The sequence below is a fragment of the Microtus oregoni genome, unplaced genomic scaffold (genome assembly GCF_018167655.1).
Source record: "Microtus oregoni isolate MIOR12 unplaced genomic scaffold, Mior012 000045F_ref0000178, whole genome shotgun sequence".
NCBI classification, from domain to species: domain Eukaryota; kingdom Metazoa; phylum Chordata; class Mammalia; order Rodentia; family Cricetidae; genus Microtus; species Microtus oregoni.
This window is the reverse complement of record NW_024543219.1, coordinates 7,345,052-7,361,412: the sequence shown is the minus strand read 5'-3', so window position 1 is coordinate 7,361,412 and position 16,361 is coordinate 7,345,052. Positions and strand designations below refer to the sequence as shown.

At 53.2% G+C, this 16,361-nt stretch overlaps 1 protein-coding gene and 1 long non-coding RNA gene across 3 annotated transcripts; one reads left to right on the top strand and one right to left on the bottom strand.

Annotated features, from left to right (window-relative positions):
• Nucleotides 1-69: 69 nt before the first annotated feature.
• Nucleotides 70-3,206, bottom strand: LOC121435150. Its single transcript, XR_005972542.1, has 4 exons — nt 3,128-3,206; nt 2,915-3,012; nt 338-397; nt 70-109 (listed from the first exon to the last, which is right to left on the bottom strand). It is a non-coding gene; the product is annotated as an uncharacterized LOC121435150 (long non-coding RNA).
• A 2,874-nt stretch (nt 3,207-6,080) lies between these two features.
• On the top strand, nt 6,081-15,684 carry Efs (embryonal Fyn-associated substrate). Of its 2 annotated transcripts, none has more exons than XM_041634025.1 (6): nt 6,081-7,340; nt 11,622-11,879; nt 12,104-12,244; nt 12,335-13,036; nt 13,310-13,399; nt 14,766-15,684. In XM_041634025.1, exons 1-6 carry the CDS (start codon nt 7,323-7,325, stop codon nt 15,198-15,200), a joined length of 1,644 nt encoding a protein of 547 aa, XP_041489959.1. In that variant the 5' UTR covers nt 6,081-7,322; the 3' UTR covers nt 15,201-15,684. The 2 variants fall into 2 exon arrangements, with proteins under 2 accessions (XP_041489959.1, XP_041489960.1); XM_041634026.1 differs by lacking the exon at nt 6,081-7,340 and having other exon boundaries at nt 11,627-11,702; nt 11,789-11,879.
• The last annotated feature ends 677 nt before the right edge of the window (nt 15,685-16,361 follow it).

Genomic DNA, 16,361 nt, shown 5'->3' with positions numbered 1-16,361 from the left:
GCTGGACACGGCTCACTCACTCAGCCACAGGTACTATCCCGCCTGGCAGGCCTTCTGGAAGCAGGCTGACTGGAGCAGTGGAGGTGCCCTGGTTTTATTTTCAGCAAACCTGTTTTGTTTATTCAAATTTATTTCCACTATCTTTTGGAGGGAGTGACCTGAGATTAAAAAAAAAAAAAGAAAACCAAAAAGAAAAAAAAAAGGAAAAAGGAAAAACCACCCAACAATAACATAAGACCTGTTAGTGTTGCCAAAAGGTGTTTAAATGTTACCCTCATGGAAGTTGTAACAGCTGTCATTATCAGCCTGGCAGCCCATTGGGTAAACTGTTCCTTACCACTTTCCGGGCGGGGGGTCGTAGTAAGAGCATCTGCAACTCTGTCTCTGTCTCTGTGAACTGGCATCATGGGAATTTCCCTGGTTGGTTTATTACCTCAAATTAAAGAATGTCGTCTGGTCTTCCTTCCAGGGGCACCACTTTCAAGACTTCTGCTGCTTACTCCTGCCTAGGACCTGACCTCCAACTGTCTCCCTCTTCTCACCAGCTGTCCCCATCACCTGTCTAAATGAACACTTCCCTCTTCCTTATCTTTTTTGACTTTCATCCACTCTGTCCTCTGACCCCTCCTCATTTTTAGGACCCCAACTCTTTGAGCACCATCATCCGTCAGCATGAGTTCTCTGTCAGTGTCCACTACTGTCCCCAGTTTCCTTTTGCCCTCTCAGTTTGCCACCCTGTCCCTAGACCTTCCCTGACCTCTTCCTGGGATAAGGATGCAGCCGTCACCAGACAGTGCTACCAGAAGCATATGCAGAAGTTTTCTGGTTGGGTGGGCAAGATGGCAGGAAGACGTTGTGGGTGAATGTCCACACTGCACAAATGAGAAAGCGGATCGTGGAGAAAAGAACACCGTGTTACCTAAGACCTAGCGGGAGGTCTCACCCCTGTTCACAGAGCCCCAGGAACACACAGCAAGGACAGCTGTCACTCTCGGGCCATAAGGGAGCCAACCTACTCAGCCTATGCATTCTCATGGGCCTTATTGGATAGGCGAGGGTGTGCAAACTCCAGAAAGACAGATTCCCAAGATACAGGTCGGTCACAGTCCAGCCTGCGGGGGAGGACTGTGCAGACACCGGCCATCACTCTTCATGCAGGCCTTTCTCTGTTTGCCCAGGGATCTATGCCCCACCCCAATACACTCATACACATTGTCTCTAGAATAATGTGTACTGATTTGCATGTGCTTTCCCTCAGAAAATACTCCTGAAGTAACCAAGGGATCAGAAAGTAAACAAAGGGAACCAGGAATATTGTGTACCATAAAGAACCACTCTTTCAGATGCCGTAGGACAAAACAGCCCCAAAGGAGAGCTGTCATGACAACAGAGAGCACTCTCAAGAGTTGGAAGAAACAGCTTTGGCGACTCTTAGGGCCCTGAAACAGTGGACGGCACTGAGGAGAAACCACTGGTGGCCAGGGTTAGAACACTTAGGAGGAACAATACGACCAGGAATATCTTCAGCTGATGCCCATGCCCACCCTTGCACCAGGGGTCCCGGACGCTGTCTCCCTGTGTACGCTGCTGGCCTTGTCTTGCTCCTACACATTTGAGTGTGCCCGACATGGATGGTACTGAGCCCCAATAGTAAGAGCACATCATCTTATTATGTCCTGATACTAAAACTATGGCAAGAAAAACCATAATCCTCCTATTACAGATGGAGAAAGTGAGACCCAACAGAATTTAATAATCTACCCAAGGTTATGCACATAGAAAGACTGAGCTGCTTTTCAGTTCCAGCCCTCAATAACTCTGAACCTAAGCTCCTGGTGTTACAGGAAACCATAACATTTGGCATGAGCCCCTCCTCAGCTGGCAATGAATGGAGGTGAATGTGTACCTGTTAGCTTGCTTTGGACGTGTTTTATTTGCACCTGCCCAAGACCACAGGGCATTCCTGCCCGCTTTGGCATTCAGCCCTGGTGGCTGGGATCCATTGTTCCAGCTTCCTGTTCCCCAGCCTTTTGTCTGGCACATGGCCTCAGGTGGCTTGTGGTGTTCCCTAGCAACTCTAAGCCCAGAGTAGGGTCCTTTAGCTAGCAGTGCTGTTTCAGAGAGCAGGATTCCTACAGGTCTCCTCCAGCTGCACCCTAGGGAGCAGAGCTTGACCAGCGCACAAGGGGGCGCTCTCAGGCACTAAAAATGATCCCTAACTTGTCTCAGCTGCTGACACTGCAGAATGGAACTGGCCTGGGTGACTGGGACATTGTTCTTCACAAGAGGCATTTGGGGTCTCTCTCTGGCTCTGTAGCTCAGGCCAGAGGAAAGCTCTGGAAGGCAGATGGGATATCCCTCTAAGTACACGGTCTTCCCCGGGGTTGGCTTTCCCCATAGGTGATGACCAAGCTGACCCATGAACCTATTCTCTGAGCCACAGGCCCCCACCCCACCCTGCTTGCTCAGCCTCTGTCCTTATCTCATTAGTAGCTTTGTGGGACTCTTTAGGGTGACTCCCTGCCATGAGAAACATTTTCCAGAGGGTTTCCTCCTGGGGTGACTAGTTTTGGAATCCCTGAGTCATTTCAGCTTCCAGGGAATCCTTGGGGGTGTGGGGGTGGCACTGGGGAGAATCCTGGAGGCGGGAGCAAAGAAAGGTTGGCCCAACATCTGACATAAGGAGTACCCTCCCAACGTGTCCCTACTTGCCTGGGCCTGACCTGGTAGCCAAACAGGGCTGGAGTTTCTATCCCTGTACCCCTGGGAAAAGAGGTAAGCACCTACCAGGAAAGGGCGGGGAGAACGTGATGAGCTTCATCTTTTATCCTTTGCTTGAGAAAGCTCTCGAGGCTTGCAGTGAGTTCGAATACAACTACTCTAAAGCTTATTAAAAGGGTACTCATGTCCCTACCTGCTGCCTTGAAATTTTAGTCTGTTCATGACCTCGGATGCTCCTTCTGCACGTCCTTCCTCATCGGTGAGAGTGTACATGGTATTTTGTATGCATCCCTGGGGGGAAAGGTGGCATTGATGTGAGTGACCTTAGAGATACCAAGATTAGTAGGCCGGACCTAAGGTCCTAAGACAGTGCAGCAGCCACGGGACTCAGCTCCTTTTCACTCACCTTCTAAGAAGCTAGGACGGGAGGTACTAGGATATTGAGATCCTCATCTGCCTCCTGGCAAGTAGGTGGTGCTCTTGGCAGTGGGGCATCCCCATCACACTCTCCCAGGGACCTAGCAATGGCAAAGACGGAGACTTCTGGAATGGTGTTCCCACATTCTGATTTGTAGGTAATAACGACCCTCGATGCTAGTCATTTTTAGAGATTTATTTTTATTATTTTAATTATTAGTATGAGGGATGGGGGATATGCACATGAATGGAGGTGCCCACAGAAGTCAGAGGTATGAGATCCCCCTGGAGCTGCAGGTTACAGCTGATATAGGTACTGGGAATTGAACTCAGGTCCTCAGGAAGAGCAGTATGTGCTCTTGATCACTGAGCCATCTCTCCAGCACGCTAATTGTTTTTTTTTTTTTTAAATACAGTTGTTAACTACAGAACAGTTAAGCTCAGGAGACTAACTTCAAGGAGAACCCAGTTTAATCTGGGAAACACACGGAGCTAGCAGATGAAGACTGGAAGGACCCAGAAGAGGCACCTTTCCAAGGAGAACCCAATTCTGCCCTATATTCATAGCCTCTGTGTCCATCCATCCACTTGCCAAATATTTATTAAGCGCCCACTACACACCAGGCACTGACATTCTAAGCGTTAAGAGATGAAGAGGAGAACAAGACAGACAGCACCTCTTCCTCCTGAGGCTCACAGTTTAGGAGACAGATGAAGGACAACGAAAAAGCTACATTCGGACTATAATAGAGTGCAGTGAAGAAAAGGAAACGGTGTTGTGGCACGGGGGGGGGGTGGCACAGAGTTGCTGTGGAGACAGGAGGGGGTGGGAAGGCCACTCTAAGTGGGAACACGTTTTTGGCATGATGACAGGAAGGGTCTGGAGGAAGGATAGCCTTATCAAACTCCTAGAGGTGGGTATGGGTTTGACACATTTCACAAGCACATAGGACAAAGGGAATGGAAAACTAGAGGTGATGGGTAGAGTGGGGTGAGAAGGAGGTGGAACATATGGGTGGGAAAAGGACCCTGCTGGGAGGAGGGAAGAGAAGGAGAGAAGATGGAGGCCTGGGAAGACAGAAAAGAGTTCCTTCCTTACTACTCTTTAAAAGACGGAGCCAGGGCAAACCGTGGCATAAGACGAGAGGAGGCTGCTCTCCGCAAGGTACCAGCCCCTGAGATTTCCCCTCCATGTGTATCCTGAAGCCAGAACTCTTTCAAGTATGAGTAACTCTGTACCTTCAACACTAAAGGAGAGGGCAGAAGAAAGGGTATATGGATCTGGGAAAGGCTCCCACTCCCTCAACTAAGAACATCCCGTTTTCATGAAAACCCTGTCAGGGGGAGGAGGAACCCTTTGAAGAAAAGCAATGTGCCAGGCACTTTCCATCTGTGTTCTTCTCACCAAAGCAAGGGGGAATGAAAACTCCAAAGTAACATAGCTAAAGAGCCAGGATTTACTCCCAATACAGAAGTTGCCCCTTACCTGTATTGTTTCTGAGGCACTGAGAGCCCCGCCCATTGCTCAGATTATCACCTTGCCTGGACCATTGGCATCCTTTCTACTTAGCTTCTGGCCTGCATCTATTTCTCTGTGCCCATCAGAGCACTTATGTCTGGGGACCAAAGTGCCCTACCCATCTTTGTTTTGTACTGGTGACCCTGGGTAGGGGTCATACCGCGTCACTCCCCAGCAGTGCCAAGGCAGCCGAACCAGATCATCTCCCCCAGAACTGGAGTCTGGAGGATAGTGAGCACCTCCAGCCAAACTGCAACTGGGATAGGACAACTCTCACTTCAGACCTACCGAGACACTTTAAGGTTCCTTTTCGGTTCTAACGGACTCAGAGTATGTTCAAGGTGTCCAGCCAGTGGATGCGTTCTGCACTCCAGCCGAGTCCAGAGCCAGCACCATTCATCCTGTGTTCCTCCAGAAACTGTCACCAAGTCATCTCAGTGCCGCCTCTCCCCTCTGCAGAGGCTTCCAGGGAGTAAGGTGGGGAAGGTCTGGGGCAAACACTCTTCCCACGGGTGGTCCTGGGAAATGCCTGTGGGTAAGGCTGTGATACACTGCAACGTGACAAAGAGTGGTCTCAAAGCCACCAGTTCACAAAGGTCCTTAAATAGGAGTTCGGATGTTCTTTCCTAAAGAGGTTGCGACTAAACTCGCTATTTTGTGCTTTAAGCGTTCATTTGTTAAACGTAGACACTGGGAATACACTGCAGCCTTCCACCTGTTTAGCAGCCTGCTTTTCAAATACCAGGAACACCCCACCCGCAATAGAAGAAGACAACTCTCTCAATCCTCTAAGAAGTTCTGCTGTGTATCTTCTCAAAGTTAAGGGCCAGCGAAGAGGGGTGACTGGAGGAAGGCATGTAGGAGGATTTTAGGAGGCAGAGAGCTGAAACTCCCGATTCCAGGCCCTCTGAAAGAGTTCTGCCCTCTTCTGCCCACGGTCTCCACCCCAACTGCTCCAGTAACTGCAAGAGTCAACCTGAAGAAGAGAAACAGGCCCAGACTGGCAAAGGAGGCTAAAGGGCGGCGCAACCTGACACCCTGCGATCTGGGGCCAGACTCTCAGGCTTCACGTCCTCTCTCCTCTCTCAAGGGCCAGGATCTTTGTCCAACACACCAGACTCCAAGCCTGGGCCCGGCTGGACCTCCCCGGCTCGCCCACCCCCCCCCCCCGCCACCCCACCCCCCACCCCCTGCAAAGTCAGCTAGGGGAAACCGCCTGGACCCCAGCGCGCCGGAAGCAAGCCCGTTCCCTCCCTCGGGACGGACAGATGTGGGGCTAATGAAAGGGAGGCAGGGAGAGGCGTGGGGCTGGCGTGGGGGAGAGCGGGGGCGTGGCGGGCAGAGCCGAGCTCCCCCGAGCGCGCACAGCAGACCACCCGCCGGTCGGCCTCGCGGTCCCCAGGAAGAAGGTGCGGGCAAGAGGGGCCGGGCTGGGGCGTGCCGTTTGGCCCGAGGGTCGGGAGCTGAAACTCAACACCGCCTCGGAAGGGATCGTCCCCCTTCTCCGCAGCTTCCCCTCCCCCTTCTCTTAATCCCCTGGACTGAGCCCCTCGCGGGAGGGGTGGGCCCGCGGGGAAGAGAGCGAGCTTGCGGAGGGGGAGCGGGAGGCCGGGCACGGAGGGAAGGGGCGCGGTGTGGGAGGGCTGAGCGGGGCCACGCGCGACCCGGGACCTCTTCTAGCCCTGAGTGTGCGCACCCCGACCCCGGGCGAGCCCACAGGGCCGCTCCTCCCCTTCACTGCTCCCTTGGCTCTGTGGTCTTTTTCTTAGCTTCCCAGATACCAGGAGCGTCTCTAAGCTTTGGGGGTAGGGGGACGCCAAGGGCCGGATCCAGGGACTGTGAGAGGGGACTGGGTGTCCCGGGGCAAAGGGTGGCGCGCGCCCTTTGGCTCCGAGACCCAGAAGTGGCTGGTGGCTGCCTCAAAAGCCCCGGCCGCGCTAAGAACGAGTGTGGCCGAGAGAGCCCGCCTCGGCGCGGGCCTGGGCAGAAAGCCCGGCTGCACCGCCACGCGCTCTCAGGCCTTCGACTGCGGCCTGCCTTTGCTCTGACTTGAGCCATTGGGAGCCTCGCAGTTCAGTTCTCGCTCCTCCTTCCCCGCGGGTCCCTCCGCAGGGCCCCGGCAGCCGCGACCACAGTCCTGGGAGCACCGCTCTGCCGCTGGGGGAGGGTTGGCCCCTGGAGTCGTTCGTCCAGCCCAACCACTCGGGCAGCTTCTCCCAGCCCTCGGGGCTAGCCTGATCTGCCTTGAGAGGCGTCGAAAGCAGCAGCAGCTCCTGCCTCCTTGCCTCGCCGGCCTGGGACGGGAGCTTTGGACCCATGTGTGTCCAAGAGGCGTCTGCAGCCTAAGGCCACAGCCGTGGGGGCCTAGTGCCCCCCCCCCGAGAGACCCTGGGGACAGTTTAGAGCGCGCCCCTTGGATGAGGTCCCGTAGCGACGCCCAGGCCCGCCCCATTCCTCCTCCTGCCTGGCCAAGCTGCCTCCCTTTTGGAAAGTTTTGTGGGTTTTCTTTCTCTTCCTCCAACTTTGGAGGAGGCAACTCCTCAAGCGACACAACTTGGGGGTGACCTTCTGGCTTGGAGGCCGGGAACCATGGTGAGGGGCAGCCATCGTTGAAGTCAGTGAAACTGAGTCTGGTCTGAAGCAGGCAACGCTGGAGGCCAGAGCCATGGCCATTGCCACGTCGGTGAGTCCGCCAGGGAAAGGAGGTTTGCCATGCAGAGATCTCCAACCTACTCTATGGCACAATCGCCTTTATTTCTACCCATTCTTTGTGATCTCTTCTCCCAAAAGCTGTGCCCTCTCTCTTTTGTTTTCTTTCTCCCTCTCCCTCCCTGTGCCGCCTTCTAGGTCTGGGCTGGCCCCTCCTCCCTTCTCCCTCTTTTTTATAGTAGCTGTGGCTAGACGGAGGAGAGGGGGGTGTAACCCCAGTCCTATCTGCTCTTTTCTGGGTGGGAACAGATGGCCCCTGGTGGTTGGCAGGGAGGTAAGTAAAAGGAGTTTTCTGGCAAAGACCAGGCAGCCCACGGAAAATGGACGGCCAAGGAAGTCCAGCTCTAGAGGGTTGGAGTGAGGCAGGAGAAAATAATAGAAGAGGGGAGAGGACATCTGCCTGCCTCGGGCCACTTTCTGGTAACCGGGGACAAAGCGGAGGAACTGTTGGCCTGTTGGGATTGTGGGAGGAGACCTACCAGAAAATGCAGTGGAACCCTTCCACCCGGAATAAGTCGGCTAGGCCCTTAGGAGGAGACAGAGTAGGGTGATCACACCCATTATCCTTCATTCTCTCCGAAACTCTGGCCTGGGTTCAGGCAAACTGCAAAGCATGGGCCCCATTGGACAGAATTCAAACCTAATACAGGGAGGAGCTATTCAGCCCCACCTCTGCTCTGCCTTGGAGGCTGTAGAACAAATCCAAGCAAATCAATTCCTCCTGACACCTCTCCAGCGCTTACTGGGCATTCCCAGGGAAGGCCAGCTGCCACCTGCTTCCCTGAACTCTGGCTTTGGGAAGAGAAACTATGGAAGGGAAAGCAAAGCCTGGAGCCACAGGCACCCTGGCTCCAGTCTCCAATCCTTAGACAAAACCTTTTAGTCCTCTGGTGGCAGGGTGCCTCTGGGAGTGCCAGAGCAGCTGCTGTCTGGATCCTGGAGTCACTGCCACTTTTGAAGTCCAGAAGGTATACGGGGGAGGGGTGTTTATGCTAAGGAAACTCACAGGCGCATAACAATAGTAATATTTGTAATTTACACACCTGGCCCTGTGCTAAACTTTGCCATGATGGATCTTTGATGCGTTGTTGTTCCGTGCAGCTCTCAACTTTAGGAGAACATGTTACCATCCAAAAATAGGCACTTGGCTATAGATAGAAATTCTACAAAGGATGGAACTACAGTACCGTGATGTTTAAAGCCACTTGAAGGCATCCGAGCAAAAAAGGGGCTCAACCCGAGTCCACCTGTGCTTCGAGCTTTGTCTTTTGTCTCTGGCTAGATCCAAAGAACTGATTTCCAGTTTGCAGTTAGAAGGAAAGGTGGAGGGTCTGGGGACATGGCTCAGTTGGGAAAGTGATTTCTGCACCAGCTGAGGACCTCGGTGTGATCCCTAGCATCCACATAAAAAGCCATGTGCAGGGGTGCCTGCCTGTACTCCCGGCACTGGGGAGGCAAAGAGGATCCCAGAGACTTGTTGACCATCATATTCGAACGCTCTCAAAGAAATAAGTGGATGCCCACCATCAGCCTCTGGCCTCCACATGCATGTACACACAGAAGGGAGGGAGAACACAGAGCCAAGCAGCAATCTGTGTTATCTGTTTAGTGTGTTTTCTTTCCTTTTTTTCTTTTTTGGTTTTTCAAGACAGGGTTTCTCTGTAGCTTTGGGGCCTGTCCTGGAACTAGCTCTTGTAGACCAGGCTGGCCTTGAACTCACAGAGATCCGCCTACCTCTGCCTCTGGAGTGCTGGGATTAAAGGCATGCGCCACCACTGCCTGGCGTGTTTTCTTTTTGTAGACTATATCCTTTAGAAGCCAACGTATAATCAGAAATGGTGGTGAGGACCAGGCCCGTAGCTTAGTGGTAGAGCATTTGCCTGGCATGCAAAAGGACCTGAGTTTGACCCCAGCACCTTAAGGAAGGGAGGAAGGGAGGAAGGGTAGGTGGTTGTTTGGGGGCCACAGACAGGAGCAAAAGGACTGGGCCACTTGCTTTCTAGCACAGAGCAGGATCCCAGAGGACCAGCACGTCTGTGAGTGAGCGGAGCATCCTTCTCCCCTATGGTCCAGCAGCATCCTGCTGCAGATGGAGATTTGCTTGTTTGCTTGATGGTAGTGTGTGTGTGTGTGTAGTGTTAGTGATTGAATCTAAAGTTTCAAACATTCTAGTGAAGTGTGTTCTCTCACCTAGCTACATACTCAGATAGTCAGTGATTTGGTTGGTTGGTTGGCTGTTTTCTTAAGTTTTTTTTTTGTTTTGAGGCAAAGTATTATGTAGCTCAGATTGGCCTTAACCCCCCTGATCCTCCTCCCTCCACCACCCAAGTGCAGGGATGACTGGTGTGTGCCACCATAGCCCCAGTAGCTAAAAATAGACTCCAGGACTTTGTGTTTGCTACAGGAACCTCTCCACCCACTGCGTGACATCCCCAGTCCTCCAGCCTTCTTTTCATTTTTCATTTTCAGATAGAATCTTACAAAGTTACCCAGGCTGGCCTCAAACTTTCAACCAGAGTACTGCTTCAGCCTCTCAAGTAGCTGAGACTATAGGTCCCCATCACCAGACTTGGTTTAACTAAATAGTTCCTAGTTAATTATTTTAATTATGTATATGTGTGTATCTGTGTGTGGTTGTGTAGACATGAGGGCAGGTGCCCACAGAGACTAGAGGCATTGGACGCCCTGGAACTAGCCGTACATGCAGTTCTGAGTTAGGCAGTGTGGCTTCCTCTGGAAGATTAGTGTCCACTTTTAACCACTGACCATCCCTTCAGCCCCTGACTAGAGACTTTTAACTGAATTAGAGGGGTCCGCATGGCTACCGGACTAGCAGTGTCTACCTGGCTGTTCACCGACATCTCCGGGTGAGCCACAATTGCCGGAGATCCCACCAGAGGTCATTTGGCGTTCACAACTGAGGCTGAATGTGCCATGATATTCTGAGTGGAATAAGCTTGGTTCTACTAAAGGACCTGTGGGACAAGAGCCCTAAGAGGAGCTAGAACTGAGAGAGATTGTGTATAGGAGCCTATAGACATATATTCCTCACCTTGGAGTCCCACTCCCTCTCCATTGCTGTGCTAATAATAATAATAACTTTTAAAAGAAAAACAGAAGGGCTGGTGAGGTGGCTTAGCAGGTAAAGGCACTGGCTGCCAAATCCCATGACACAAGTTCGATCTCCAGAATACACACGGGAAGGAGAGAGCCAGCTCCTGCACGCTGCCCTCTGACCCCCACGTGTGGATCACGGCACACATACACACAGACTACAGATGCAGTAGAGGGCACCCTTGAGAGACAGCCAGCACAGGCTCTGCCAGCTGCATCAGCCTTACACCGTGGACCAAGCCTAAACCTGTGCCACAGTTTTCCTTCTATCAGGGAGGTTCTGAGAGTTAGATTTAGTGTGAAGACACTTTGAGTTTGTGACTTGGTACCTTAGCTCATGGCCCTCCATGGAAAAATCTTAGGTTCCCTTTAGACCAGGCCTGGAAATAGACACCCTCGTGTTTCTCCAGCCTCTTGTGGTAGAAGTGTATTTGTCCAGGCTAGGAAAAGCAGTAAATTCTGTTTTTCTTTTTCAAGTATGTCTCAATGCTTCGTCTAAATGATGCTTCTTCCAGGCTCCCTCAGAAAGATGGGTCTCTGTATTTGTTTCATCTGACCTTTTACTTGGTGGAGTAGTCACTGGGGGACAGAAGGAGCAGGAGAGAAATTCTGTGGGAGACCCTAGTGAGACCTCTTCATGTGCTCTGAGGAGGCTGACCTAGCAAATGTGTATTGAGGACAAGTTCTGAGTGGGACTCTTCGGTGGGGCTTACGAGATATAGTAGCCCCTGTTCTTACAGGGCCTACAGTGTAATGGCAGGACTCAATAATAACAACATTAAGTAATAGAAAGTGTCTGAAGGAAATAGTGGGTGGATACAGGTGCAGATTGTGACAGGATGCCTAGTAACGATAAGGTCTCTCTGAGGAGACATTTTCTCAGAACGGAAGACTGTGAAAGGATCAGTCAGATAGTCAGGGAAGAGTGCTTGGAGTAGAGGAAATAAAAGTGCAAAGGCACTAAGATGGGAAGGTGCTAGGTCAAAGCATGTGGAGGAAGAGAAGCGGGTCCTCCATGACGATGACAAGGCAGAGCCTAATCAGGAGCAGCTGAGTCACCTTTAATGGCATGGGAGGCTGGTCTGGTCCACACGGCCTTGTACATGTGTGTGAGAGCTCTTCTCTCCCAACCCCCCGCCAGGCCCAGCTTGCCCGGGCGCTCTACGACAACACTGCCGAGTCCCCCCAGGAGCTGTCGTTCCGCAGAGGAGATGTTCTCCGGGTACTGCAGAGGGAGGGTGCCGGCGGCCTGGACGGCTGGTGCCTTTGCTCCCTGCATGGTCAGCAGGGTATTGTGCCTGCGAACAGAGTGAAGCTCCTTCCTGCTGGCCCAGCGCCCAAGCCTGGCCTCGCCCCAGCATCTCCCACTCAACCAGAGCATGGCAGTGAGGAGCAGGAGGTAAGAACTGGAGCCTCGCATCACCCCAGGCCTGGCAGTCTTTGCCCCATCCAGGCTCTGAGGTCTGGCATCCAGGACCTGTCTGGTGTCTGTCTGCCTTCTCTTTCAAAGCTCGGCACAGGGAGGATGGAGGGAGGAGGCCACATGCTCTATGAGCTCCTGAAGATATATGTACTTGTGCCGGTGACTTCTACTCCTGACACACCCACCTCTTCATCCCCTAGGTGTACGTGGTACCACCACCAGCTCGACCTTGCCCTGCGTCAGGACCTCCTGCTAGATCCTGCTCACCCTCTCCCGACTCCATCTACAAGGTTCCCAGATTCAATGGGACACAGCTAACTGGCCCCAGAGATGCGTTAGAGGTGAGAACTCTGTGTTGGGGGAGGGCCAGAATTAATTCTCAAGGGTGGTCTACTGCTGGGCTGACAGCTAACACTGATCCCTCCCTCCAGGTCTACGATGTGCCTCCCAACATCCTCCGGGCTCCCTCCAGCTGTCCGTATGACTCCCCAGCTTCCTTTTCCTGCCCTCTGGCTCCAGCTGACCCACAGTCCCCTGGAGAGGATGAAGCTCCCTACGATGTGCCCCTGGCCTTGAAGCCATCTGCTGAGCTGGAGCCAGATCTGGAGTGGGAAGGGGGCCGGGAACCAGGGCCTCCCCTCTACGCTGCCCCATCAAACCTGAAACGGGCGTCAGCTCTCCTCAACCTGTATGAAGCCCCCGAGGAACTACTGGCAAATGGGGAAAGCAGGGACCCAGATGAAGACATCTACGATGTGCCCCTGCTGGGACCAGAGTCACCATCTCCAGAGTCACCCGGAGCCTCTTCCTCCACTGACCTGGACACTGTGGCCCAGCTTCTGACCAAAAGCCCTCCACCCCAGCACAGGCCCAGGCTGCCCTCCACCGAGAGCCTGTCCCGCCGCCCTCTGCCTGCCCTGCCTGTCTCTGAGGCTCCCACCCCTTCCCCAGCACCCTCTCCTGCCCCAGGCCGAAAGGGCAGTATCCAGGACAGGCCCCTTCCCCCTCCCCCACCCTGCCTGCCTGGTTACAGAGATCAGGAGTGCAGGGAGGTAGATGATGGCTCAGCGGCCCCTCACAATGAGTACGAAGGCATCCCGACGGCCGAGGACTATGATTATGTGCACCTGAAGGTGAGGGCCTGGACAGCCGCACCAGAAGGGTCTCCCTAGCCCTGTCCCTCTCTCCTGGCCTTTTGCCCTTGAGCCTGAGGCTGCAGCTTGAGCGAGCGCCACATCCAGCCTTAATCCCAACACAAAGCTAAACAGCTGTCAGCACAAGGACTGCCAGCTCCCATGCTAGGAATCCTTCCCTGAAAGAAGGGGACGAGGAAGGGGCCCAGAGGCCATGGAGGCCTGCAGTTTGTTCCCTTCACTACCTCCGTCTGACACATGATCCCCCTGCAGGGTGTGGATAAAGCCCAGAGTTCCAGACCCCTGGATAAAGCCTTCCCAGCCGATCCTGAATTGCTGGAGCGGGGGCTGCCGGAACAGCAGGTAAATCTGGAGGGGTGTGCCAGACAAGATGGACTGGAACTTAAGGGAATAGGTATTCCTAATCAAACCATCCGTGAGATAGGTGGGGCCGGGCTGAGTATGTGGGAATGGGGTCAGAACAAAGAGGAATTAGTCCACAGAAGGTGCTAGGACATGGAAGAGTTTCTTAAGAATCCGGGAAAAGAGGAAAGAATGTGTTGGAGAGAGGTCGGGGAGCTGGGAGAGCTGAAAGAATGTCCGGGCGATGGAGCAAAGCTGGCCAGGTGCCCTCCCTCCTGGAGTGAATTCCTGGGCTCCTGAGAGACTGGCTTCTAAGCCGGGCTCCACCGCTGAGTAACTGGGATCTGTAGCATTTGCCATCTCTGGACCTTGAAAGTGAGGCACTTTCCTCAACCCCATTAATACCTGATCTTAGCCAGAGACCAGAAGGATGGCCTTTCGTAGCCCCTGTCCGTCAGGTGTTTCCTGAGTGCCGGCTCCCATGCTAGGATGACTGCATGTGCCATCGCGGTCGCGGTGATGCTCGTGTGGGGCTCCCGTGCTAGGATGACCGCATGTGCCATCGCTGTCGCAGTGATGCTCGTGTGATGCTTACACTGTGCGCAGTTAACTGTGAGAAGCCAGTTCAGCGTTCTGTCTCAGTCTGTGTTCACCATAGTCTGAATACAGGCTAGACCTGCACCATCTGATAGTTACCTGTGTGGCTTCTGCACACTTGGAATGTGGCTAGTCTGAATTACAATGTAATGTATAACAGAGTCCCGTGTGGTGGTTCAGTGGGTAAAGGCGCTGACTCCAAGTCCAGTGACTTGAGTTGGATCTAAGGACCCACATGGTGGAAAGAGAGAACAGACTCTGAGAAGTTGTCTTTTGACCTCACATACTCAAAGCAAGCCTCCTGTCCCAGTGCCCCAACTGCTATAGTGACAGATGTAAGTGACTATGCTCATCTCAGACCTGGTTTTGCAGAGTCGGTATGAACATAAGTCACCTGATATACATGGATGCTCTGACTGTTTAAATACATAAAAAGCATGGCTTGACTTGTGTTGATGTTGGACGGTATGATACTGGGAACCAAGGCCAAGGAAAGTCTAGGACAAACCCCATCCCCAGCTCTAGGCTGCTCTAAGATAAGGAACCAAGGAAGTTCGGAGACTTCTCTGAAGTTGCTGGACACTATTTGAATCCAGATCTTTCTGTCAACTCTGAGCCCTTGGCTGCTGTCTCTGAGAATCTAAATTCTCTATGGTGAGAAAAGCTGAAGGGATTGCACTCAATGAAGAACAGAGGGAGTGAGGGAAACAAGCAAGAGCAGCAGTGGCCTTGATGGCATCGTCCTCATTGACCCTCCTCTTCTCCACAGGAAGTCCTGTCGCCAGAGGAGCCGCTGGTCCTGTCCACCGGAGACCTACAACTTCTGCACTTCTACGCAGGGCAGTGCCAGAGCCACTACTCGGCTCTGCAGGCTGCTGTGGCCGCTCTCATGTCCAGTACCCAGGCCAACCAGCCGCCGTGTCTCTTCGTGCCCCATGGCAAGCGAGTGGTGGTGGCTGCTCACCGCCTGGTATTTGTTGGGGACACCCTAGGCCGGCTGGCAGCCTCTGCACCTCTCCGAGCACAGGTCGGAGCTGCTGGTACAATGCTAGGCCAGACTTTGCGGGCTACTGTGCTTGCTGTCAAAGGGGCTGCCTTGGGCTACCCATCTGGCACTGCGGTCCAAGAGATGGCACGGTGTGTAGCAGAGCTTGCAGGGCAGGCCCTGCGCTTCACCACCTTGCTCGCTGGCCTGCTCCCCTGAGGGCCTGTTTCTGCAGCCCTGCTCCGTGAGGGTGGCGAGAGGGCTCTGTCAGGGAAGGAGAGGATTCTTCCCCTTTTCATCTCTTTGGGTCATCTTAGCCACTCACCAAGGCATCTCTTTCCCCGTACCTACTGCTTTTTGTATGAGCCATTTTGTATAAATTATTTATATTTAATATTTCTTGCTTTGTCCAGGCAGGCATCAGGCCCTCTGCGGGTGGGAAGGGACTGGATTTTCCTCATCAGGCTGGGGTGGAGGTCGCTGTACTGCCTTCTGCCTTGGGGGTTTGGAAGACGCAAAGTCTGGTGACTGAGACGTGGGGCTACACAGAGCCTCTCTCCTGTTTCTTGACTGAGAATGACCAGCGCGTCACGCTCTTCTGAGAGCGGGGCAGGCAGTAATTGCCCAGAATGTAGGAGTCTGGGAAACTACTAGAGGGCTCTGCCCCTGACAGGTCAGGCAAGCTGGCCATGGTTAAATAAACCCTGCCGTCTGGTCCCTGACTCTGCTTCTTGAGAGCCTGAGGGGGAAGACATAGCACCCCTCCCCATTCCTGAGGGACACACCGTGTGATGGGTAATTTTATTCCTTCAAAATCTATCTGATAGACTAGTCCTCAGCTCCTGCAGTGGGCCAAAGGTCTACAGGTACACAGTGAATGTACTACGCCAGCAAAACTGGGGTAGACATCAAGTTATTACTGTGAGTGTATCTTTAAAAAGCCAGGATGCATACTTAAATCCTAGCACTTGGGAGGCAGACGCAGGTGGATCTGGATCTGTAAGCTAGGCCAGCCTGGTCTACATTGTGAGACCCTGTCTCAGAGAAGTGACTGGTGATGGAATTAAAACAGGTGATAGGAGAGACCAGGTGAAGGGAGCAGCTGGGGAAGGAGATCTTGACCAGAAAGACTGGGAGGGGATGCCTGAGCCGACCCAGAATGGTCTTAGTGCTAGCGCTTCCAGACTTTGCTGTCAGATGACACCATTGAAGAGGTGCAGATGTGGAGAATGTAGCCACAACAGTCCCAAAAGGCCCCTCTTTAAAGAGCACCCCAAAGGGAAAGGAAACCTCAGTTTACCTCCACAGGCCAATGCTAACCAACTGAAAAGCAGCTGTTGGATGACCTGGCTTCCTCAAGTGACTTTCAGAGAGTCTGTC

What these genes read in the sequence shown, in the direction of transcription:
- Efs (XM_041634025.1), top strand. An exon ending in ATGATTATGTGCACCTGAAG is followed by an intron (nt 13,037 to 13,309) that starts GTGAGGGCCTGG and finishes ATCCCCCTGCAG; the next exon opens with GGTGTGGATAAAGCCCAGAG. An exon ending in GGGGGCTGCCGGAACAGCAG is followed by an intron (nt 13,400 to 14,765) that starts GTAAATCTGGAG and finishes TCTTCTCCACAG; the next exon opens with GAAGTCCTGTCGCCAGAGGA.